The sequence below is a fragment of the Candoia aspera genome, chromosome 3, assembly GCF_035149785.1.
Source record: "Candoia aspera isolate rCanAsp1 chromosome 3, rCanAsp1.hap2, whole genome shotgun sequence".
NCBI lineage: Eukaryota > Metazoa > Chordata > Lepidosauria > Squamata > Boidae > Candoia > Candoia aspera.
The window spans coordinates 63,684,651-63,710,993 of NC_086155.1; the positions used below are offsets into that span (position 1 = coordinate 63,684,651).

At 39.1% G+C, this 26,343-nt stretch overlaps 1 protein-coding gene across 1 annotated transcript in view; it reads right to left on the minus strand.

The window, feature by feature from the left end:
• SLC26A8 (solute carrier family 26 member 8) overlaps positions 1-26,343 on the minus strand; it is a 46,702-nt gene that overhangs the window by 3,245 nt on the left and 17,114 nt on the right. The window contains exons 4-17 of the mRNA XM_063299847.1: positions 22,607-22,723; positions 19,671-19,846; positions 18,113-18,277; positions 16,688-16,837; positions 15,816-15,898; positions 14,537-14,684; positions 12,401-12,514; positions 10,027-10,104; positions 7,983-8,078; positions 6,477-6,583; positions 3,808-3,877; positions 2,233-2,325; positions 2,018-2,152; positions 862-1,200 (exon numbers count right to left, since the gene is read on the minus strand). Of these exons, the coding sequence (XP_063155917.1) occupies positions 862-1,200; positions 2,018-2,152; positions 2,233-2,325; positions 3,808-3,877; positions 6,477-6,583; positions 7,983-8,078; positions 10,027-10,104; positions 12,401-12,514; positions 14,537-14,684; positions 15,816-15,898; positions 16,688-16,837; positions 18,113-18,277; positions 19,671-19,846; positions 22,607-22,723 (1,871 nt within the window). The remainder of the gene's footprint in view (positions 1-861; positions 1,201-2,017; positions 2,153-2,232; positions 2,326-3,807; positions 3,878-6,476; positions 6,584-7,982; positions 8,079-10,026; positions 10,105-12,400; positions 12,515-14,536; positions 14,685-15,815; positions 15,899-16,687; positions 16,838-18,112; positions 18,278-19,670; positions 19,847-22,606; positions 22,724-26,343) is intronic.

The window sequence follows — 26,343 nt, forward strand, 5'->3', positions numbered from 1 at the left end:
AGAGAGAAACTAAACCAATCGAAATTCATGTCAGAAGGTTGGCTAAGGTTGAAAACCAGGTTAATGCTTTCTTGCTTAAGCTATAGTAGAAAGCAATTAATGAAATGTAATAATATTAACACGATAGATCCATGATAATGTAATGCATAATTTGTTAGACAAACCTACCATTACAATGTATGCTCTTTTTGGTTTCAACTATTAACGAATTATACTGGTACTGAAGCTATATAAAATGAAAACTGTATACAGTTGTACATTATTATTATGCTGATGGTATAACTCCTTTCAGTATCTATTTCTAGTTTCAATGTGTTAGAATATTTCTTTTAACATTGCTGTTGTTCAGTTTTTATTTTCTGTCTTTTCTGATCAAGTTACATCATCAGTATCAGCAGATTACCTATAGAGTTTTAAAATATGTGTTCTTTAAACCTTTATGCTATAAATTAGATGTCTTAACATTTTGGGGAAGCATCAATTTTGCTTGTTATTTGGAAGATATCCAGTTTCCATATCGTCCAGTTTCTTCATCACTTTGTGATTTTTTTGAGATTCATAAACACATTATTTTAAAACACTTATTGCATATTTAGCTAGCTAGACCATATACTTTTAAAAGGAAACCTTCAGATCTGGATGGCTAAATATAAGTAGGCAGAGCATCTTTTTGTTGGTGCAAGAAAAATAATGTATAGATGAAGGAACTGTAAAAATAAACATATTAGTTATATTTGGCCATGCTGCTTGTAGCTGATCTTGCTTATTAGATATCCACCTATAAATTTCAAACTGTCAACTTCATATGTATACTAAATAGTTATAGATTAATAAAATGATAAAGCAATACAAGTGACTTACCTCCCGTAATAAACAAGAAGCTTGTAAATCAACAAAGTGCACCATGCTGAAGTCTAAAACAATAGTGTGAATCATATGCATTGTATACTCTGAGTCAAGAGTGTACAACTGAGTTGTAGATCTTGCTAAAGGAGGGTTTGTACAAAACCACATTTTATTCAGATCTTCATTCCTCTTTGCATACTCATATGCCCTTTCTCTTGCTGGGGTTTGGATGTATTGTACATCAGAAGAATATCTACTCTCATTTCTTGACCAACGTACCAAGGCCAAAGAAGAAGCAGAAAATGATTCATTAGCAGTATGAACTCTCTTTAGAAGTTTCTCTCTATAGGGTACCTAGAATGCAAGAGAGTTAGAGATTCTAGAAAAGAATAGGGTGATATTGTAAATTATTTTGTATTTCCTGTTGCTCTTTACAGACTCAGCATTTTCATATGCTTAGATATTCTGCAACTCTCAATTTAATGCCATATTTATCATCTCAGCTACAAGATTTCTCAGATTTCTCCCTTAGAGGTTGGAGAAAGGGCTTTAACTTTTGGGAGGAAACCTAACATCAGAATTCCCTCCTGCTTCTTGATCACCAGGAAGAAATTCTGGGGACAGGAAGATTAAGAAGAAACTGTGGAGTGGCAAGGGGTAAGCTGAGAAGGGTTAAGGATCATCTGAAGTCTTTCCAGCCCTTTGCCATGTTCCTGATTGGAGAGAGAATTTTCAGGAGCCTTTGGGTGATCCATCCAAAGTAATTCCATCCCACTGAGGAATAATTCTTAGGAATAGCAGGGAGGGCATTCCACCTGCTGGTCTTTCTCTGCCAGGTATCTGGATTCACCAGAAGACTGGAGTTATGATCTTCCTTTCATATTGGGACAGGGCTTAAACTGTCTTCTAGAACCATAGCTTGGAAAAGTGGGTGGGTTTGCTTTGGGGATCATTAGCAAAATCACACTTTGGGCAACATAGGGTTATTCTATGGAGGAAAGGATAGGCTAAATACATTCTTGATCTTTTCTCATGTATTCCCTATTTATATGACTGTAGGTTTAAGTGTAAGGAAGTTGAAAGCATCTGCCTCACTACTATTTGTTTAAGAATTATGAAAGGATTTGAGTACAACAAGTGCATGCCCACACAGACAAGAAACGCCTCTGACCCTCGGTAGTTGTTCTGGTGGATCACAAACACAGGCACAGTTTAAGTCCTTGTGCTGTCCTTTAACACTGGACATACTGACTGAGATCAAGGCTCGCATCTCATTTTCATCCAGGGGGACTGCCTTCATATCCATCTGAAACAGAAAGGGGGTTAGACTGATGTTTTCAGGAGTGCAGAGCTTCTGAACTGCTTTATTAGGAGAGGACAATTTACCTTTTTCAAAATGTAGGCTTTGAAATGTTTCATGTTTGCAAATGAGATGGAAGCACAGCACTGGAATATTTTCACACCCTGAATTTCCATGGCCTAAAGAGCAAACAAAATAGAACTCTTTAGATGTGGAGCCTTTTCAAAATGTTACCATGTGGTGTGGAATTCTTTGGAATTCCTTGGAATTTCAGCCTATAGTGCATACTCCCAAGCTGCTACACATGATTGCTGAACATACTGGATATCCCCCAAGTATCATGCTATTATCTCCTTCTTGCAGGTACACGATGCCACTTTGGCTAAATAAGGATGCATGCTTGGAAAACACACACACACACACAACACACACACTTGGTCTTGTCCCTGCTAGGAAAAACAAACAAATGAAACTATGAATTGCTGACTCTGGAAATCTGTAGTAGGATTTTATTATAGAAAGATAATGTTTTAACAAGTATCTAAATAGGTATTTTAAGATTTAAGTACATAACTATTTTAGCAGTTTTCTTGAAATTATTTGGAAATGAAATGGCAGTTTGTGTAGAAAATCAATTCGTACTTTTAACATACTCTAATACTAGGTACATTGAGGCATATAAAGCAACATTTAGATGATGTATAAATCAAATATAATAAAATTGGTATTAATAAAATCTATTTTCATGGCTGATATTAGGTTAAGAAGATGATAGGAAGTTGTACACATTATAACCATTAACTATAGTATATTAACCATTAACTAAAGTCTATATGTTTTTCAGTGTTGCTGTCAGAATGCCAACAACTCTGCTTTTTGAAGTATGACATTTCTTTACCAATCATAATTTTTATTTACTTATTTTATTTAATTTATATCTGGCCTTTATTATTTTTATAAAAAACTCAGGGCAGAGAACATACCTAATACTACTTCCTCCTCCTATTTTTCCCACAACAATCCTGTGAGGTGAGTTGGACAGAGAGAGAGTGACTGGCCCAAGGTCATCCAGCCAGCTTTCATGCCTAAGGCAGGACTAGAACTATCAGTCTCCTGGTTTCTAGCCTGTTGCCTTAACCATTAGACCAAACTGGCTAATAATAGTAAAAATAGCTAATAATAGTAATAATTATATATAATGCCCTGTCAAAATAGGAGTCAGGGCTCAGTTAGTGGCTGGAAAATTCCAGCTTAACCTGATGGACTTATCTGAATGGCAGAGCTGAAATGCAGAGAATATACACAAACATCTGTCATAAATGAACATTATGAGCACTGGAGATAAGAGGAAATCCAAGTCTTGACTTCAAAGAGTGCAATAGGTTTACAATGCACCTGGGTATACAGTAAATTCTAAGCTACCTTTCCTGCTCACTCAGAAGCTGTCAACTGTTATGGCTATCATTTCATGAAATGCAGTTAAAATTGTTTCTAGCCATGTTCATCACTGTCTCTGTGTGAGCCTGATGCTATCATTTCTGAAATTAATTTATCTGGACCTGTCAGCTGTTGGTATGCTATTAATGGAAAATGATTATAGCAAATATATATATATATATATATATATATATATATATATATATATATATTCTCCCTCTTACCTCACTGTAGTTGGAGAAACTGCGATAAATATTGGTGTTTGGAATCTGACCCAACGTCATCATCTTCATTCTGAAACAAGGTATAAATTGGATCTCCATTCTCCTTAGAAATAGAACAAAGCCAATGGATCCAAATTTTACAACCCATCTCCCCACCCTGGAAATATGTCTGAAATAATTTCCTTAGAGAAAAAGGAGAAACAATGATAAACACAAATATTTGAACTATGAATGTGTTTATACATAATGCTATACTAGTCTAGATGAGATGCAGATCCCTTTGTATTATCTTTCCCACTTGCTTATCTACATGGAGAAGGGGCAGGAAATAGCCTGATCCTATTTTCTCCTACCCAATGAAAACAGCTCATTTGGTGAAACATAGAGAGGCCTTGCTACTGTGAAAAAGAAATATATTATGGTGTTGCTCTGACACTGAAAGTTAGTCATTTCTTCTGCATTAGGTTACCAGCAATCACTGGTGCTGATTTTTTTTAAAGGTCTGCATATCATACAAGAGCACTTCACAAACAATGAAGTATAGGACTGCTAAATACACCTGGTGCTACATGCTAAGTGTTTTGGTATTTGTCCCAAATAATTTGCCACAAAGTAGAATAATCCTGCAGCTAATTATTCTAACAAATGGCAGTGGAGAAGAGATTGGGGACTGGGTTAATTCATATAGGACTGCCCTGGAAAGCCCTGTTTCTTTTGCCTTGCTCAAAATTTACCATGGTTCTGTTTATATTTTGACAAAAAGACTAAGATGTTGTTCTGATTAATGCATCATAAACAAAAGTTACAACAAGAGAAAGAATCAGGTTATCCACTGGTTCTATGGCTCTAATGAACATTATCACATCCTATGCCTGCTCCTCCATTTGATGTATTTACATTAAAAATGCAGGATATAATTTTTTAATACAAAATAAAATTGTGATAATGGGAGGAAGGATAATTTAAAACCTCTTTAACAGACACCTTGCTTCAAAGTTTTCCCAGTAAATGATTTTTCTTATAGGCTGCCATCAATCAGTCCTGACATAACCTAGTTTTCCAAATGGGGACTTTTTGTCCTTTCAACCAAGGGTTTCTTCTAGAAAAAAACAGAACTAAAAGTACATCAGAACTTCCTGCAAGAAATACAAAACTTAATGAAACTAGTATCAGTTCTGAAACACATGGACTTCCATATGGGACAGGTTTTAATGAGAAATGTCCTTATTTACCCAATAGAGCCAAATTTCTAGGAGCATTCTGGAAAAGGAAAATATAGGGAAAGCACAGGAAGTGTCATGAGCACTGATGGTGAGCAGGAGGGGGGCCCTATCCAGGGGGGAAAACGCATGCGTAGTAGTGAGGAGTTAAGCAGCCATTCAAAGAGACACAGAACAGACCAGCCTTGACTTTTGGGGTTTATCTGTCTGGGTTTTTCCCACGCTTCTTCAGTTTGTTAGGATTTTCTGTCTTATGTAGCAGTACTAAACACTAGAGACCTATTCCTCATCTCAGTGTGGTTTCCTGACTGTTAGGACAGGAAGGCAACAATTAGTACATCAGTTAAAGTAGTCACTTATTTCTACCTTGAATAAGCTCTTAGGTTTCTGTATATGCTCAGAGTTCATTATAGAGAGGATAGCTAGAGAAAGAAAGTCTGAGCATCCCACTCAGATGTTCTTAGGCAAGCCTTCCTTGTTCCTTCTTTTTCTTTCTTTTTCTGAGATGTCTCAATTTTAAAGAATGCAAAGGATAAGGGAAAGCCAGCATTTGGGGGAAGACTGACTGTGGCTATATCTAATCAAGCAAAATTCTCCATCTCTAATGTCGTGAGGCTGGCCAGCAAATCAGAAATGATCTAGCAGTTAAGCCAACCTGCCTAACAACTTTGGTGGAAAGATACCAGCACAGTCTAATTTCTACAGCTCTAGTTTTTTATAAATGGGATTATTTAGGAGAGGCTTTTTGGAAGGCCTCTCAGCATGGGGGCTTTTAACATAAAATAAAATAGCTTAAAGCAGATACAGTAATTATTTCTGAGATAACATTTTTGTGTCAATCCTATCCATTTCTCATATTCTGAAAACCACAGAGCAGAGAGAATGAACAGGGTAGACGTAGGGCATGAAATGAAGGAGAGGATTCAGGGAAAAAGACCAAGGATACTATCTTCTCAACTTCCCAGTGTATCTACACTTAGAGAACTAGACTAGACTATTAACACAGAAGATTACTCTTGAGTCATATTATTGAACTAGCAATCTCATTCTCTCAAATATGTCTTTGAACATGCAAGTTTCTCAAGGAAGTATATGTTAGTACATTAGTTTGGTGGGATAGATAATCTTTATGAAACAATATAAGAAAAGAGGTCTCTCCTAAAACAAATTGGATTAAAAAAAAGGAACAGGAATGGCACTGGCCAACTAATATTACCCCCTGCTTGGTGAAAGAGATCCAGAATTAGAACAGCTCCAACAGATGGCAGATTATTATCTGCTTGCTGATGGAAGGGAAACTCTCTTAAGTATTTGGTTTTATTACAAAGCTGTTGTTACCATCAAATATTTTTTCCAAAAGTTCAAGTCATCTTACAGCAGAATGATCAGAAAAGGTTAACCTTAGAACTTGGCATGTGGAGTAAAACAACAATATAGTAGGACAAATACCTGTGTGATCTGACACTTATTATAAAAAAGGCAAATCCCAAAGCAATTGCTAAGCCAATGTCCAGACCAAGGCAGAGGACAACCAGAAAGGTCACAATCCAAATTCCCTTAAAAGATAAAAACAGGAACATTATTATTAATAACTTAATAACCATAAAGCAAAGTACATTGTTGGTATGATAAAGCTCCATTTCTTGCAGTTTAATTATAACAATTATTCTCAGAGTGATTATAGCTTGTACCACTATACACAGAGACAGGTCCAGACAAAATACATACCACATTTAAAAAAGCCAGCTGATATATACATTTTAAAAAGAGGCAAGGAAATACACAAAAACACAGTACAAGGAAAATACTTTCCTTATTCACCTTGATCTCTCTAGCACTCCCTGGAAGCACCATTGCTTTGCAACTTTTTTTTTCTCAATTTTTTTCCACTTTTTTTTTTTTTTGGCCACGTGAACATATTTCTGAACAGAACACTGAGCTACAGTATCCAGATATTTTATTTTTTAAGAATGTACGTGGGGCCTGTGTGGGACGTAGAGACATTAATGGGAATATAGCATGCTAAATGTCTATTAACTGATTCTTAAAAGTTAAAGCAATATAAAAAAATTAAGATAGGGCAGGGAGCCTTGTGACGCTCAAGGAAAATGTCTCATGGACACCACTGGGGACTTATCCTTAAGGAGTTCTTTCCCACTGCAATTCTGCTTCAATACAGTTTATGTGACTAAGTCATTAACTAAAGCATGTCTTAAGGACTAGAGCCTTCACACGAAGGCGCAGGGTCTTTCTGATAAGCTAGAACTTGGTTTCTCCTGCAAGTTAAATAGCATTATCTGTGGAATAAAGCTCTACTCTCAAAATTTCTGTGTTGGATACAAGAGGTTTTGAGACTTTATTTCCAACTGTTTCAGTATAAGCAATGGTCACGTTTGAAGTTAAAGCTTATATAACACTCTTGTATTACTTCATGGTAAAAAGCATGAAGCACCTTGCTCATAACTAATGTTCTAATTCATTTATTTGGAGGTATCTCTTTCTAGGAGATCAGGAAGAACTCAGAGAGGGCTCTTTGGTATCACTGGAGTACTGTACTTTGGTCAAGGCTATGTTGGAGAGGACTTGTGGCAAGGAAGTAGATCTCATGAAGCAAGTTGTTAGGTCCATTAACTGCTTCATTGGGAATGCTACCTTGTTAAGCAAGGCTAACAACTAAGATTGGAGATCAAGAAAGTTGAATAAATTCTGGTTAAAGTAGTGTTGCAATAGTGTTGCAGTGGTCTAAACTACTGTATGTTGCAGTCTCAATGTACAATGTACATCTGATCTCAATCATCTTATCTAATTTAGTACCAAATTCATTCTTTTGACTAGCAAATCTCAAAGATCCAGGGTATTTGGCATACTGGCTCTGCTCCACTGGAATGCTAATTAATCTCCTACCCAGTTTCATCTGACTCTCTAGCATTGTTGCATAGATCACCCAAAACTTACAAAATCATATTTATCTTGTTTCCACAGGTAAGGGACATCCATAAATTTTTCAAGAAATGGGAACATGTTGACCAGTACAATGGCAGCCAAAACAGCCTGGGCAAATTAAAAAAAACAGTGATACTTTTGTTGCCAATTCTGGATAATATTATGCAAAACATATACAAAATACTAAACTGTGTAGTAGCAACTAAAAATATTTCTGCAGGAATTAAGTTTGATTAGCTAGCAAAATCATAGAATTATATGCTTTTGCAAAAGTCTAGAAAGTTTATCATTATATTTACATATTCCAATTTTCCAGAAATATGTAACCTCCAAGTACCAAGCTCTTGAAAAGACCCTTCATCTATAATCTATCATCATCATCATCATCTATCCCTGTCCAATAAATGACTTTTTTTCTATAATAAAAAGGGAGTTCTTTGGATAAAAAGAAAAGTGCACAACAAATTCATTTAATTCACCAACTGTTAAATCTTACTTTAAGATTTAGTAAGTAGGCATAGGCATTTCTATCAAATAAGTAAAACTTTGTAATGGTTATAGATATAACTCAGATAAGGTTTCAGATAGATAAACATTTATCCTCTTAGTATATACCCAAATACCTATCAGTATCAGTCATTCTGTCCATAATAGTGACCTGACAGGGTATCCTTGTCTCTAGGCAGCAGAATCTGGCAACTATGTAGGTAACACTGGAATCTCAATCTGCTGTAAAGTAACATATAAAATGTCTCTGGCAATTTTTTTAGCATCAGTTTTTCTCAGCTTGGAATAAAACTCACAACATAGAAAAACAAATTCCCTCGATTTGTGAGGGAATGAAGATGGGATTGCGATCTGTACTTTGAAAAAGCAGCTGTAGCCAGGCAGAAGTGCTTCCCACATGCATCCACACATTCACTCACAACTTTACTCACAAGCATCCATGTCAGTGTTACAGCTGCCTGTGATAATTGAGCCACACCCTGGCATTTTCAGGGACTTGCTGACATCCAGAGGCAGCCTCACCCCACCTAGGTCTTTAGCTTACAAAAACAAATGTTAAGACAATGTGGAGAGGGGTGTAGGAAAACAGGTGATAAGCAAGCAGCATGCAGATGGAGAAGCAGAGGTGATGTCTGGAGATTGGCAGCTATTGCAAACAGGCAAGAGGACTATCATTCAGCTGCCAGGACCACAAGTTATGGTAAGCAGCATGGCCTAGTGGGAGTCCTGCATGGAGCTTTGCCGGGAGCTCGGCAGCAACTAGAAGAGGAACAACCCCACTGAAGCAGCATCTCATTCCAACTAGAGTAAGAACATTTGGAAGAAGGCAAAGGTTATATGTCACTTTACAGACTAATAGACTTTTGCTTGAACTAAGTATTAAAGATACATTTACATAGCAACATCACCTTGCAAGTCCTAGAAGGGTGGAGAGCAATAGTCTATTGTTGGGGAAAGTGTGTGCTGCAATGAAGCATTGTGTACAGGTTTGCTGCGCTGTGGTGTGTCCAGTCCTTGGAAAGCAAAGAACCCTCACAAGATTTGGTATGGCCTGAGCCATATGGCATAATTTCCACAGATAATGGGAGTTTTACTGAATCTGTTCTCCAAGACTGCTGAGGGGAGAGCAGCAAGAAGGCCTACTGGTAGTTATAGTAGTTTTAAAAGGGATAAAACACTTTTTAAGTCCAGAACAATGAGATAACATTTGGAAGTAGTTCAAGCAGATGCCTCCCTAATTCACTGAACAGTGAGAAAGAGGAGGGAGTACAGCACAATCAAACATGCAAGATTCTGTTATTATAGCCAAACTCAATAAAAGTCACTTTAACTTTCCTGTGGAGTTAGAAAAGTTAAAAGTTAGGACATTTCCTGATCTGGTCTACTTAGTGGAGCTGACACCTTGAGAATTTGGCATCTCATTAAAAAAATATCCCCCAGTCATATAGAATGTGTCAATATTCTGAAGACCTAGACTTTAAAGAGAGCAATCTACCATACTGGCACAACATTTACATATCCATTTATTTAGATTTTCACTTTAACTTACGTTTGGAAGGGTCTGGAAGTATTTCCCCAATTTTAGTGCTATCACCAGCATTAAGGAGACGCCAATCAGAGCTGCAAGCTAATTTTAAAAGTGGCATTAGAATGTTGATCTGATGCTAATACTTTTTTCCCCATATTTTGTAAGTCAAAACAGTCCACCTAACTCTATTTTCCTCAGAACATTTACAGAATGACAAGTACAATGCTGATTAATGTGATGAAATTTCAATTAGCATCAGATTTATAGATTCTATTAATTTGATCAAAATGTCTGCTCTCGATAATGTGCCTGCCAATTCCTTGTTTTGACCTTGGATTCCTAAATCTATTCATGACTTGCCTTCAATAATTTTTATTGTTTTGAACTTAGATGATCTTGACTTGAACTCAAGGTGTTTCCATATGCCAGGGATTCTCAAACTTTGAGGTAGGATATCCTACAAGCAACTTGGAGGGGAGGGGGAAGATTAGTAGATTTTTAAAAATCTGATGAGGCTTGTTCAGGCAAAAGCCATTCCAAGCTTTGCTCCCTGTTTTCCCCAAGCAAAGTAGAAAGATGTTTTGGTAGCACTTATGATTTGTCTGTGTAGGCAAAGCAGGAGCCATGTCAAGACTCACTCTGCTCTTTACTCCTCATTTTGCCTGCCTAAGCCTACAGAAGGCAGTTGTGGTTTCACAAAGTTTGACAGCCTTTGTGATATATAGATTAAAATTTAGTTTTTACATACACATGGTGTATTTATTTTTTGGGCTTATTTATTGGAGAAGAATGTCATACAAATTAATTTACCATTTTAGAAGTGATGTTACCTCAAACTTTGAGAACTTGGTTGAATCAGGAAATCATGTCCAGACTGCAAAATCCAGGATAGGACTAGATGGCTAACAACAACAACAACAATAATAATAATAGAATGACTGTGGCAAAAGAAAGCAAGGATAGTACCAATAGTAATAGGCACTTTGGGTGAAATTCCAAAACATCTGGAGCACTTGAACACCATTGGCATTGACAAAAACACCATCAGTCAATTGCAAAAGGCAGCTTTACTTAGAACAATTCACATCCTGCAACGATACCTTTAATATTATTAAACAACAACATCTGCCTATTCCAGGGCCTGGGAAGGACTTGATAGGTGGAGAAAAATGCCAAATTCAAACATCTGGCTGACTGTGTGACCAACAATAATTTATTAAATGTATATGCCACCTGACTCCCAGTGACTTTGGGTGGTTTACAAATCATTGAAAACATTTAAAAACAAGGAAACAACAGAAAATAAAGATGGCAGAAATGCCAAAGCCAAATAGGAAGAAAAAAGAAAATGGGGCTTCAATCACTCTCGCAAAAGGCCTGGATGAAGGGCCAGGTCTTCAGGGCTCTTTGAAACACAAATAGAGGGGGGCCATTTGAATCTCGATGGTGACCTCATTCCAGAGGGCAGGCACTGCTACAGAGAAGGCATGTTTCCAGGGTCCCAATAGATGCCATTGTTAAATCAAAGGAACCCGGAGTGTGCCAACCCTGCCAGACCATATCAGCTGGTGTTGATTGTGTTAGCTATAATTGGTGTTTTCTATAGCTTTTTACTACCATCTAGTGATCCTCCAGAGTTTGCAACTTAGATATGATATGCCTGTTTCCTGGTTCAGCCTTGGACCATTTGCCTCATTCCTGACATACCACCCTACCTGAATAGCAAATTCTTGAAAATGTTCCATGCTGACCATCTATTTCTTAATCTATTTGTTCTTTAAATGTTTTTTAAAACTAACATGAAATTCTTATTATGTTTTAAATATTTATTTAGATGGCAATACTTAGTCAATCTTTCTTGATTTCAAAGAGGTAAATGTTATCAGACTTGTTTATTTCTTGGATGGGAGCCTAAGAAATATCACACAAATGAGTTACACTGAGAAGTCAAAAAGACATTCTGAAAGGTGGCAACTGTAAAACATTTCTGACAGTTGCCATAAAAACCTGCCAATGAAGTCACCAGGAATTGAGCTTGATCTGAAGGAGACTTCACCTGTCCTTCTGTTTTAAATACGATTATATTTTGTAATAACGCTAATCAAAATTTATGAAGGGTCAATTTGCAACTATGTAAGTGTAAGATAGGATCCCACTGGAGTAAAACAGACGTCTGCTGATGACTGCCCATGGGCCTCTGGGACTGATAATAATGCATCAAGGGCAGCCTTTGAAGTGGCTTTACAAATCTTCAAATGCTGTAGTTGTTTAACCCTTTGCTCATGCTAACAAACTCCATAAAGCAACCCTTTTGCATGCTTCAAATGGTGTCCTAACAAATACACGTAAATGACGATTTGACACAAGCAATGGCTTTCAAATCCATCTAACTCACCTGCGTTTTTCCACCTGTCTTCTCCTGAATCACAGTTGTAGAAATTGCACAGCTGACAGAAAAACTCTTAAAAAATGAACTGAAGACATTGCATAGCCCAATTGCCATTAAATCCTGTATATGATAAATAAAAATAAACCTACTGGTATTCAGATTACTATACTGTGAAAACCTATGTACCACAGATATTTCCCACAAGAAAAAATAATGATGACACACTTCAAAAGACCAATATATACCTGCCATTTGTAACCAAAAGGTATTGCTGCTTTAGGGAGACATTCGGTCATTAAAGTTAATGTAACTCTTAAATCCATAGTCCCATTTTGGAAAAATGGCTCCTGCTGCTTTCCTGAATATGCTTAGGTTTGCACAATGCCTGGAGTGCTCAGAGGAGTCCATAGGGAGGGTCAACAGCATCACAATGGTGGGTGTGACTTCAGCAACCAAAGTCCCTTTCTATGTGTATGTGATATGTGCAATGCTTATTCAGGAGGAGATCAGCTTTGATTGCCAGGTTCTGTCTGCAATTTTGATGCTGTTGACATGCCACTGTGGATGCCCCTGGAATCCTGCTTAATCATTTTAAAAATGTGTACAATATAGCCTAATGGATATGATCACCCTCTCCTATCAACCATAAATAAAATAAATGAGGTTAAGCTGGGTGAGTCATCTGAATAGGCTGGCCAATAAAGTTATGTTGCCTGATATTGTCCACTACCTAAATCATGAGATAGTTGTTAGCTACCTGGGTCTTGAGAAGAACAGTTGTAAGACATTGCTCTTCAGAGAACATTGTGACAAAGTGTTAAAGAGGAACACATTTCCTTTCTTTCTTACTTTTAGTTTAAATTCCGCTTTTTTAAAAAAGAAAAAGATATGAAACTATGCCTATCTAATCAAGGGAAGAGAAAAAGAAAGCTAAGTGGAGGAAGAACAAAATACTGTGTCCCTTTAGTGGGGTAAATGAGGTAACTCTGCATATCCTCTTTTCATGAGCAAGAACTAGATTTCCATAAATATCTCTGTCCTGATAGATGAAGCCATACTTTTAATGGGCAACTGGATTCTTTTTTTTTACTTGTAACTTTGATATGATTTTATGTGTTGTGGTGGGCTTAAAGACTTTCAGAATGGTTTAATTGCATTGCTGATGCAGTTGCAATTTTAATCATGAGCAGCCACAGGAATTCAATTAATTTAATTAATTTAATTTAGATGCCGCCTGATTCCAAACAACTCAAGGTAGCTTGCAGTATAGCAAATAGAATAATATACAATACAATTCAAAACCAAACCAACAAAACACAGACAAGAAAGCAGATAAAGAACAAGAAGGCAAATCTGGCCACCAACAACATTCACAAAGGGGTACAAACCTCCCATGGTCTGGGAGAAGCCAGGTCTTCAAGGCCCTCTGGAATCTATCAGGGTGAGAGCCACCTGGATTTCAGGGGGAACTTGATTCTGGGGGACAGACACAACAGAGAAGGCATGCCTCCTGGGTCCCAAAAGATGACACCGTTTAATTGAAGGGACCTGAGGTGCACTAACCCTGTTGGCTTGTACTGGCTGGGCAGACACCATAAGAGATGGACATTCCTTCAAATAACCAGGCCCTATGCCATCTAGTGCTTTATAAGTCATAGCCAGAACCTTGAATCACAACCAGAAACAGACATGTAACCAGTGCAGCTCACAGAGTGGATGATGTATGCCCGTCACTTCCCATGCTGCTGCATTTTAGACCAGTTGAAGCTTCTGAGGGCCACCCCACATAAAGCACATTGCAACAATCGAGCTGTGAGGTAACTAGGGCATGAGTGACTGTCTGAAGGGCATCCTGATCCAGAAAAGAGTGCAACTGGTGCACCAGAGGAAGCTATGCAAAGGCATTTTATGAATCAGTTAAATTAGTTGATCAATAAGCAAATAAATACTGAAGCATTGCTTTGTTTTTCATATATCCCAATGTCTTTCTAATGTCCTTGGAGACAAATAGTGACTACAGAGCTGCATCCCTTCCATAGATCCTGCAAAACTATGGAAAAGTATATTTAATTACAATTTCTTTATTCTCCCAGAGCTCCATCAACTTCTTGAAGCTTCTGCCATGTGATATATAACTATTACCTGAGTGTGTCTGATGTGATAGTTGTGAATACTTGCATACTTCTTTCCTACAAAAATGAGAAGGAAATAGCTCACTATTGCCAGAGATAAGGCATGTAGCACAATTCTGTTCAGTTTTGAGAAGTCAGGTGGTGTAGGCTTCAAAAACCTGAAACAAAAGAGATGCTTTAATCCTGTGTAAATTGCACAAAGAGCGTCCCTGAACACTCTGATCAGGACATAAGCTACACAAGCTATTTATTTACTATCTTCTCTTTCAACCCACAATTTTGTGCACCAAGCAAGTGGTGCTAATGGGATATGTGCTGCTGGGTTTCAAACACTGAATTTTATGTACTTATTGTTAGCCATCTTAGAAACATTTTCTGAAAGCTAAAACAAGTAAATAGTTTAAAATTTTAAACTGAGAAATAGAAATCTTTTCCAGCAGAACCTAGATGGCCTGTGCAACACTTCAGATTTGATTTCCAAAAGGTGCTTTAGATAGCGAACACAACACCTCTCTGCACTCAGTAAAGCAGCTGTCTCTTTTTCAGGGATCATGCAACTGCCCTTCACAGCTGCCACATAATCCTGGAAACGAGAAAACTGTTTTAAGGTGTTCCACAGACATTCCCGTGTACTCTAAAGCACCTTTCAAAGATCAGTTTTGACATTCTGCACAGCACTAGAGAAGAGCCAATTTGTATAATACATTATTATTCTTAACTCATGTTAAGAAATATACAGTAATTACGGTTCTTTATAAGCACTGATGGTTCACACATGACAGTATGGCTGGAACAAAGAATCTTTACACAGATCAGTAAACATTAAATCCTTTCTCCATTGGGGAGCTCTCAACAGGGAAATTATACATAATACTTCAACACTGTTGGCTTGACTACATGCAGCTGACATGCACATGGCCACCGTAGCAAGTAGAGGAAGGCAGCATGGATTCGAGTGACAAAATTGGTGACACTGAAATGTTTCTGTGAATAAGATTTCAGGTTCATGCTTTGGCAAACATTTTACAGGAATTTCAAAGTGGGGTGTTATTACCAAGAACACTTCTTTACTCAGTTCTTCAATTTCAACTGAAATTGCCTATATCACAATTTAATATAGTAATACATTTCCTTTTCCTTTTTCTTATTTCATTATTTTAAATTCTTTGATTTATTATTTCTTATTCCTTTTCTCTACCCTGCATATCTTACCCTGAAAGGAAACAGCATGATGGGTGCATATTTATATATGCATGAATGATACATACTACTAGATTTAGATCACATACCTGTGGGGAGTCATTTTAAAAATTCCCTGACTGGATTCAGCATATAGATGTGTGTGGGTAGAAAGTATTGCAAATGTAATAATCTGTAAAAGAAAATAACTTGAGCTAAATATTATTTATTTAAATTTACTAATATATTTCATTTGTGTACCCCAAATTCAACCTTAACTCATGGCAATTGTGATGTCAATATCTGTCTAGGCATTATGGATTAATAATTGTCCTGTTTTGGCCAGACATTGAAATGGATTGTAAGAATAGTATATTCAGTGGTATAATGGCAGACTTTTGTTTAGTTACCACAGGCAGTAGGACACAGTAACCTGTGCAAAAACTAGTATTAGGAGGAAAAAAAGCTAAATGGTCAGAAAAGCATTTTTCCCCACAGCAAGTTTTGCTGATATTGAAGCTTAAGGCAAAATGTTTAAACCCACAATCCCCAACAATGAATTTCTAAGAATAACAGACTACAACTTCCTTAGGTAAAATTGGGTTTGTCAGAACCTTGGACAGAGCATTCTTCCTGTGTCTGCAGAAAAGGCAAAAAAAAAGGATGGTGTAGTAGTCTCTGAATTGGAGGAAGCTGATAAAACAAGTTCCTCTGACCTGAAATAAGTTATAATAAGGGACAATGCTTCTTTCAGATGCAATGTGTCCATATCCTTCTTTGTGGAGAACTTAATGCCAATTAAGATACCCCAAACAAAACAGTAGCAAAATACTTAAAATGCATTCCAAGAAGTTCTGTACTAAAGAAACACAATGTCTGAAGGAAACTGTTCTGTGGATCATTCTACGACTTCAAGTCATTTACAAAACTGTTGCCTTTGGGGGCATAAATGTAATTTTATTGACAAATGTCAGATATTTACCAAAACAAGCTCCATTGGAAACTCAACAGGATAGTGTTTATAAGTTATTTTAATGCATTTGCTGACCCTCAGCATTAGTAAAGAAAGCAAGAACAGCAGGATACTGGTGGAATTTGCTTTAGGGAGACCCATACAGTAGTATACCAAATTCTGAAAAAAGAAAATGTCAGCAAAAATGTTCAGAATTATTTCTTGAATATTAATTTGCTGCTAATAGGATTAAGATAAACACCAACATAGTTTTTTAAATAACAGGTTTTGCTCCAGAAATGAATTCAGCAAAGTGGAAAGTACTTCACTATGTTATTATAACATATAACAGCTTTATAAATGCTTCCTTTTTTAAACAGGAGATATCTTTATATATTGTGCATTGTCCATGAAGCTCACATCTTCATATCCCACATAAGTACCCCAAAATTATTTATTTATGTATTTATTTATTCAATTTATATAGCCACCCATCTCACATGGCTCTGGGCAGCTTACAATTAAAACATAAACAGTACAAAAAATAGAAAAAATAAAACAGCCATGCAAACAATACAAAGGTTAAAAACAATTAAGCACTTAAAAGCCATACAGTACAATCACTGGGAGAGCACAGCCATTCAAAAATGGTACAGCCATTTTATGGGCCCCGCTCCACTCTCTGATCCCCAGGCCAGATGGCAAAGCTGGGTCTTTAGGCTCTTCCAGAAGGCCATCAAAGTTGGGGCCAGCCTGACTTCAGGGGAATTTATGTTCCATAGGGCAGGTGCAGCAGCAGAAAAGGCCTTCCTACTGGGTCCTGCCAGGTGACACTATCTAGTGGATAGAACTCACAACAAGCTTCTTCTGCTGGACCTGATGGGATGGGTAGATGTCACTGGGGAGAGGTGATCCCTCAAATAACCTGGCACCAGTAATGAAGAGCCTTGTTTATTTATTTATTTATTTATTCATTCATTCACTTTATATTGCCACCCATCTCAGACTAGTGACTGTGGGTGGCTAACAACAATAAAAACAGTCATAATATAAAACAATAAAAACAATAACAAAAATTAAATATAAATATAAATACAGCCTAGCATATGCTACAATTCTTTGATACTATTCAGAAGTTAAGTCCCACCATGTTTAAAGAGGGTTGATTTGTCCTCACCATTTTAAGAAAGGCAGTGGCATGTCATGTACAAAATAATAATATCTAAGAATGGGGAAGTTAAGTCCCTGAATGGTCCCTGAATGGTAAGACATATTCCAGTTAAGATTCCTCATGTGTTGTGACCACTTGTTATTAGGTCAATTCAAATGAAGAAATTTGATAACACTTTTAACTAATATCTAGCACCTCTTCAAGGGAAATATATTAATATAGAGTTCTACTTTTCCCCATTCCTGTCAAGAAACAGGAATATTAAAAATGGTGGATTTACTCACATAAAAAAATGACAATGGGCCTGAATGAAAGTCAATTACAATTCCAAAGATGAAAGAGAACTGTGATATAATCACATGTAATGCTGCTGCCGTAAGATAAGCATTCATGAGACTCTCTGAGACATATGTTGTGACAAATCCCAAGCCAATGATGCCCAAAAGTAGCTAGAAGGAACAAAAGAGATGGTTAAAATAGAAAAAATAGTATTTTAAGGAAGTCATAAACTTCAGCTTGCCACAATACTGTCCCTACTTCTGCAGGAGTTTGATATTACACACCTCGAGTTTAAAGAAGCTATGCCTTCTTTCTAGAATCCAAGTGAATATTTTGCAAGGACAGAAAAAGTCATCTGTTTTATGTCTCCACATTAGTCAACTTTCTGAGATAAGTTTAAGTCAAGGGTCAGTAACTCTTCCTGGCCCTGAATACCAAAAAACATACAAACAAAACTCGTGAAATTTCACAAGATAACAGTGATCTTGGGTGAAATCTGATGAGCTCTCATATGAAATAGTTGAAACTTTGTGTAATTCTGGTGAACTCTTGAATGATTTCAATTTCAACATCCTCATGCAAATATCACCAGATTTTAGCAGTCTCATGAGATTTCAGCAATCATGCAAGGTGAAGTGTCCCTGGGTATTAGATAGTAATCCCTAAGTTCGTCCTCTCTTCCTTGCTCTCAATTCAAGATCTAATTTTCTTTCCTTGTTATTCTTAACCCTACTATAAAATACAGTGTACAAAGAATAAAAAATAAATCATATTGTTAAGGAACTAGAAGGCTTGTACAATTTACTTATTTTTTTCAGTACATCAGAATCAGAAATAAAAACATTACCTAAAAGTACTGGTACAGAATTAGTATAGAATTTTATGCATCCAAAAAAGAATAATGGAATCTAAAAATACTGAGATTTTAGCAAGTCAGTTGTGGATTACTTTATTAGACTCCTTCCACAATCCTATATTTGTTTACTCAGAGGAAAGGTTCTCTATTTTCAGTAGTGCCTACCTTCAGGAACACATGACTCAACTCCTTAAATGCTAAGATTTAATTTTCATTCAACTTTTGTGTTCAAATATGTATCATATACTACATGTTACTGAAATCTTTTTTCTCTCTTTGAAAATACCAAGAGTTTCCACTCTCCATGAGGTGAGATGGAGGTAACTTAGAAGTCAGCATTCTCCTACCCTTATGGAATCAGAAATAAGATTAGTGTCCTTGTCACTCTCATGCAGAAAACTTTTTAAGACCAGGGTGTTTATGCAGATATTTGGGGATTTAGGAGTCAATGGAGTATGTACCTGAGATGTTTGTGGGTGCTGCTCCTTATTGCTTTATTGCTATTATTAATGTGCATATATATCGACACACTCCCCCACACCCCACACACACATATCTACACACAGACACAAACACACACACATATAATATGTACACATATGCACACACAGCATTATTAACTTGACTAAAGTGGCATAAAAGCACTTGTAATAAATAAATAAAAATGTGTTAAGAAAAAGAAGTGATAATTCAAGTGCGTTTCCTACCTGAATAATCCCAACTAAAAATGTTGTCGATGCAGCGTAAGTTATTGCTTCCATATAAGTCTGCATAAAATTTTCATCAGAAATGTTGGCCAGAGTAACATTACTCGGTAATTTAATATTGAAATTAAGACTTCTCTGAAAATTTGCTGCCATTGCATTCAGAATACTGAAAGAACCTGTTGCCAGAAGTGGAAATTCAAGATAAAAGCCAAAGCCAATAGAAATTCAGCTGCCATATCATTTATCACATGGTAATTCTCACCATTTCTCCAAAGAGATTAAGGTATAAAATGCTTTCAGGATGTTTCATAGGAAATATAAATAGTTTCTCTGCATACTATTCCCTCTAGAATTCTGATGTCAGAAATTACATCGCTGGAACTCAACAGCAGTAATTCTCAAATTGTTGTCCACAGATCATCAGTAATTCAGAGAGATTCACCCGATGGACCACAGTATCTCTGTGTTCACCCCAGTCAGTTGGCTAGAGCCTGGTCCTTATTTAAGTCTCCACCCCCAGCTCATGTTCAGCATTAGTCAACTCCTTTGATGCTATATAGTTCTTCTAAAGTGCATCATACGATTTTTATTTTAATCAAGAAATTTGTGGGGTTTGTAGACTAGTGGCACTCAACTGAGTATTTTGCTTTTTACTATCTAGGGTCAAGAGACACTTCTGGGCATCTGCAGCTCTGGTTGCTTTCATCAAAATAACAAAAGCAATATCCTGCTGTAATGCCACTAGCTCTGCAACTTTTGGATGTACATGCAACATCACAGTGCACCTACAAAAGAGTGGGGATTGTGTCATGATGGCATGACATTGGTTTTATCAAAGACGTTGATAAATGGTTCATTAATTTGACCAATTTGACATTTCCCTCCTGCAGGCACCACTGGAAACACTATTGGCAACAAGGAGTATGAGACTGTGATATCTTCTCAATCCCAAGCTGTCTGATTTCTAAAAGTGTCAGAATAGTTGCTGTTTTGGTTTTCACAATTTTTAAAAATGTTTTTTTGAGGGTCAACTTACCATCCTGGGTTATTGCTACCTGTTTGCAAAAAATGACAAAAAACTGGTTCATTGAAACACAGAAATGATAAAACAAATAACAATATGAGCACTGAAATTCAGAAAAGTGGTAACAGGGAACAGGTCTTAAATGATGTCATTAACTGTACATCTACATATGCTGTGCTAAGCAGAACTGTGATCTCACATAAGCAATGTGAAAAGCATAAGTAGGAAATATACTGAGGAAAATTTAAAAACACAAATTTATTGGCTGGAGATCCACCTCTCTTTAGGGCAGTGGATTAACTTGTCAAATGATGCCCTGAAACTGCAAGCTGTTATTATATGGCATAAATAATTCGAATGATCAATATTTAATCTTGGATTACATTTTAGGGGTACAAAATGTAACTTCAAAAGGCCTTTTAACATGAAGGGGATGGGAAGATACATACAAAGGGAATTATAACAATAACTTTATTGCTGAAAAATCTGAATTCCCATTCTCTTAAAGGAAAAAAATGTATGGAGGGTACTTTTGTTTAATAGGGAAGTCCTTGTCTTTTTCAATATTTGTTTAGTGGCCCATGAATTGCCATTGAACTGTCAGAAAAACCTAATCATTTACACTTTGATTCATTATAATAGTAACCAATACCTCATAAATTAGTGTTATTTAGTTGTCAAAGGCTCAAGAAATTTGGCATTATAGAATCCCAGAATTGGAAGGAGCCATTATGCAAGCCTTCCATAACTTAGATTCATTATTTTGTATCCTGCCTTTTGGAATGTAGAGAACATATTCATGGAGATAAATTGGTCCTAAACTAAAAGTAATTCAGTTGCTAGAAATATTGTAAGATCATCCCATTCATCTCAATAAATCTTGTTAAAGAAAACTCTGTCAGAATTGTGCTTGGAGAACAATCACTTTTGGTTCTCAAACAGCTGCCCAAAAGACTGAGAAGCCTATTGACTGAGGCACAGCAGAGTGGAAATGAGAATAGAAATATACATGTAGCTTTCTTTTCTCTTCCCATGTATAAGGGCTGAAGTTGGCAAAGCAGGAACCAGTAATTTCCTAGGCTAGAGAATCATTACATAAACATTTCTCAGCTACCCAAGGTCATTAAATCAAGTATCCATTAACTCGGAAAGAACAGAGGGAAAAGCCTAGAATTTGCAACATAGATGTATACAAAGGCTTTGACTTCTTTATATTGCAATAGACAATCAACTTCATTTTTGTCTGGAAAACAGATGCTAATCTAGCCAAGTCATGTCTGAGAATCTTTTGCCAAATCAAGTGATGAATAACGAGTTAAGTATTTGGAGAGCTGTGATTTACTGCTGCACTCTGCTGTGAAGCATTAAACAGAGGTGTTTTTGAGCGTGAAAAGGGTGAGAGACCCTTTTCTCTCTCACCCACTTTTGCCAGCAGTTATGCCTGGACTTCAGAGAAGAGCCCTTTACAATTTATTCACCTCACAAAGAGTGTGAGGTGAATAAATTGCAAAGAGAGCAATCATTTATTTAAGTTTGAAATGTTTACAAATAAATCCATGTATCTAAATTTAAATAAGTGTAAAATACTGCTAAGAGAAGAATCATGGGGAAATTACAAGAATCATTCTGTCATAAAAAATAATCAGTTGATTGAACAGATAAATCAGACCTGACGTAGTGGCTTTTTTCAATATTTATACAATTTTTTTAACCTAATTATACAGTTATTTGATGACAGATAATAAAAATATGGTATGAACAGAACACTTAGAGATAAATAAATATGAAATAAAAGTCAGTATGTTTGGAAGTCTAAATAAAAACAAGTTTTTAAATGAGTCAGTATATACTTCTAATGACAAATAACCCCATACACCTTTAAATTAAATTAACAGAGTAGCATAGTACTTACCAATAGACATATGTTGTGAAGTTCCAAATATAACATATGTTAAAGAGCAGCAAAACGCAGAATAAAAATTATTCATAACTGGAATTGGTAATCCGGTTAATGCTATTCCTGACAATCCTATAAGGAATGTATGTTTAAAAAATATACTCTTAAAACTGATACAAAGCAAAAAGTTCATTACACACTTGTAGTAGGGGGAAAGCCAAACTCCCCTCTTTTATTACAACTTCTTATTTTAATCAGTAATCTGTGATCCATTTGGCCTAAGATCCTGCTCCCTAGAAATCAATAATTCTGGGAAAGGTGGAAGGAGGACAACCAGCAGCAATGACAATGACAATGACTGCACTATTGGAAGACCTGAAGGACCAGGTTAAGGACAGATTGTGGTTGTTAAGAGTCCACACCAACTTGACGGCACATCATCAGTCAAGCAATCTTCATTTGGCCCTGTCTTCATTCTCCATCAATTGGTTCCGCAATACGTTTTTATTTCTGTCTGCACTCTGATGTGCTGACAGAGTTATTTGGATTAGTCTGATACTTGACGTATTTATGTGGCTTGTTTAGTAGCTAATGTTAGAGATAATTTAGTATAGGGTTTTTTTTGTTTTAATAATTGAATGTTATATTTCTGTTTATAATTTCTTTACCATAAGTGTCATGCGCTGCCTACCTCCGAGTAATACACAGACGCTGATTCCGTGAAACAGGCTCTGGTTTATTCGCAGTGTAGATACAGTATAGGAAAAAAGCTGAGAGTGACAGGAGCGCGCCGGTGTGGGGTTTAAATACCCCGCGCCGGTCAGCGCCCCCTCACTCGTGGTTACGTCACCCCCCTTTGTCCAACACGCTGTCCTGCCAGTAGGTGAGGGGTTGCGAGGCCCCGCTGGCGTTCCGGGATCGCCCATCATCGGTTTCCCTATTCCTCCGGTGATTGCTGTCAGCTGGGCGATCTCCGTTGCATTAGCGCTAACAGCTTGGGTGTGCCTCGCGATCCGCTTAGCCATTGTCTCTTGTCCTTCAGTCTTTGTAAGTTGATGGCTACTTATCTTGAGCCCCTTCCCCTGTTTCCTTGTTATTGTCATGTGTGCCATTGCGCTGATGTCTTCAGCTCAACAGCACTCATGACATACTGCCCCCTGTCCGAATAGTGTCCCCCCCCCGGTTTTCTGGTTTTTTACCAGGAGAGCTGTCAAAATGGTTTTTTTTTTTTTTTTAATTTCCCGCCGGAGTGTTTTTGGCCCCTCCCTTTGTTCCGCCCTCTACCACGTGTCTCTCTAGGGTGTGTTCTTAGTGCGCATGCCCAGGTCACACCCTGGGCGTGCGCATGCTCCGGCCACACCCTGTTTGTTTGGCTCAGTTCGACGAGGAGAGAGGCGTGGCTGGTCGGGTGCTTATCAGCTCCAGGTAGGGCCCTTATTTTTTATTCTAAGTGCGTCGCCTTTGTTATGTGTGCTCCTGGGCGTTGCCCCCAGGATGCACTGTTGACTTGCTTGCCACTCCCCCGTGGGCCCGGGGCGGGGGGAGGGTGCTGGCGACCGCTTGTTACTGCCTCGTGGGCCCGGGGCGGGGGGGGGGTCCCGGGGGGGGAGGTCCACCCAAGTCGCGGGCTTGGGGGGGCCCTTTCCCTTGGGGCACGGTAGGCGGGGGGGCCCCGCGGGGGAGGGGTTATGCAGGTGATGGTTTGCTAGTCTTGGTTTTGGCTTGTCGGGGTATGCCCGGTGAAAAGCCCGGGTCAGGTCAGGCGCGTTAACGTTGTGCGCCGCCACCCATTCTGGGTGGGGGAAGTGTTTCCACCTGACCAAATAGTGTAAAGTTCCCTGTTGCCTGCGAGAGTCGAGTATGTCCCTTACGTCAAAGTGATGTTGCCCGTCGATCATCACTGGTGAGGGCAGTGGCGTGCTTGGGTGCCATCGAGAGGTGGTTGCCGGTTTCAGGAGGCTGGTGTGGAACACCGGGTGGAGTCTCCGTAGATTGTGTGGCAGGTCCAAGCGTATTGCCACCGGGTTCACTATCTGCGTGACTCGGAACGGCCCAATGTACTTAGGCCCCAGTTTTTTCGAGGGTTGGGGTGACTTTAGGAATTTGGTGGATAGGTAGACCATATCCCCCGCCTGGAACGTCGGTTGTTGGCGCCGGTGCTTGTCGGCCTGCTCTTTGTAGGCCGCCGGTGCATCCTTCAGCGCTGCCGTGATTATTGGCCACGATTCCGCAATCTTCCGTCCCCAGTCGCTAGCGTCCACCTGGGGTTCCGGGGGTTGTGGTAGCTCCGGTATGGGGACGAAGTCGCGCCCCGAGACTACCTCGAACGGAGTTTTCCCCGTGCTCGTGTGGACGGCGTTGTTGTATGCGACTTCGGCGAACGGGAGCAGTTCGGCCCAGTCGTCTTGATGATAGTTGGTATATGAGCGTATGAATTGCTCTAGGGTGGCATTGAGGACCTCTGTGGCTCCGTCCGTCTGGGGGTGCCAGGCAGTGGATAGGGCCTGTTGGGTCCCCGTCAGCTTTAGGAAGGCCCGCCAGAATTTAGAAGTGAACTGTGTGCCCCTGTTGGTCACCACATGTGCGGGACATCCGTGTAACCTGTACACGTGGATGAGGAAGAGTTTGGCTAGTTGTTGTGCGGACGGGACCGACGTGCAGGGGATGAAGTGGGCCTGTTTCGAGAAATAGTCCTTCACCACCCAAATGGCCGTTTTCTTCTGGCTGGGTGGGAGGTCCACTATAAAATCCATGGAGATTTCCTCCCATGGGCGGGAGGGTTCTGCCACCTGTTGTAAAAGCCCCGCGGGTTTGCCTGGTGCCCGTTTGGCCCTGGCGCACGTTGGGCAGGACGCTACGTATGCTTTCACATCTCGTCTTAGCGCGGGCCACCAGAATTGACGCCTTGTTAGGTGTAGGGTCTTGAGGAACCCAAAGTGTCCCGCTTGCTTGGCGTCGTGGGCTCTATGCAAGATCGCTTGGCGTTGCGAGTCCGGGACATAGATCCTGCCTTCCCCCCATGCCAGGTCCTGTGCCATCGTTACCTTGTCGGGGTTTGCCAGGAACCAGGGGTCGGTTTTGAGGGCGGCGGCGAGGTCCGTGCGTATCCCCCCTGGTAGTTGCGGTTGGCGTCGTCTGGTCACAGGTTGTCCCGCCGTCGGTTGCGCCGTAGAGTCAAGCTGCCTCCGAGCGCCGCTCCGGGTGGTCATGGCCATCCCCAGTTGAGAGGCGGATAGGACCGTCCCAATGGTGTCTGGGGCGGGCTCTTCGTCTTGGGGCAGTCGGGAAAGGGCGTCGGCCAGGAAGTTCTTTTTACCCGGCATGAACTTCAGCTGGAAGTTGAAGCGGCTGAAGAATTGGGCCCATCGGACCTGTTTTGGGCTGAGGCGTCTGGGCGTTCGGAGGGCCTTGAGGTTCCGGTGGTCGGTCCAGACCTCGAATGGTTGGGTGGCTCCCTCGAGTAGGTGTCTCCATGTTTCTAGCGCCGATATTACCGCGAAGGCTTCTTTCTCCCAGACGTGCCATCGCCTTTCTGTCTCGGAAAATTTCCTCGACAGGTAGGCGCATGGTTTCAGGAGTCCTGTGGGGTCCTTTTGGAGTAGGATGGCCCCCAGGGAGAAGTCTGAGGCGTCGGCTTGGACCACGAACGGCCGTTCTGGGTCCGGGTGCGCGAGGATTGGCTCCGTGGTGAACAGCGCTTTCAACTTGTTGAATGCGGTCTGGCACGCGGGAGTCCAATTCAATACTGTGCC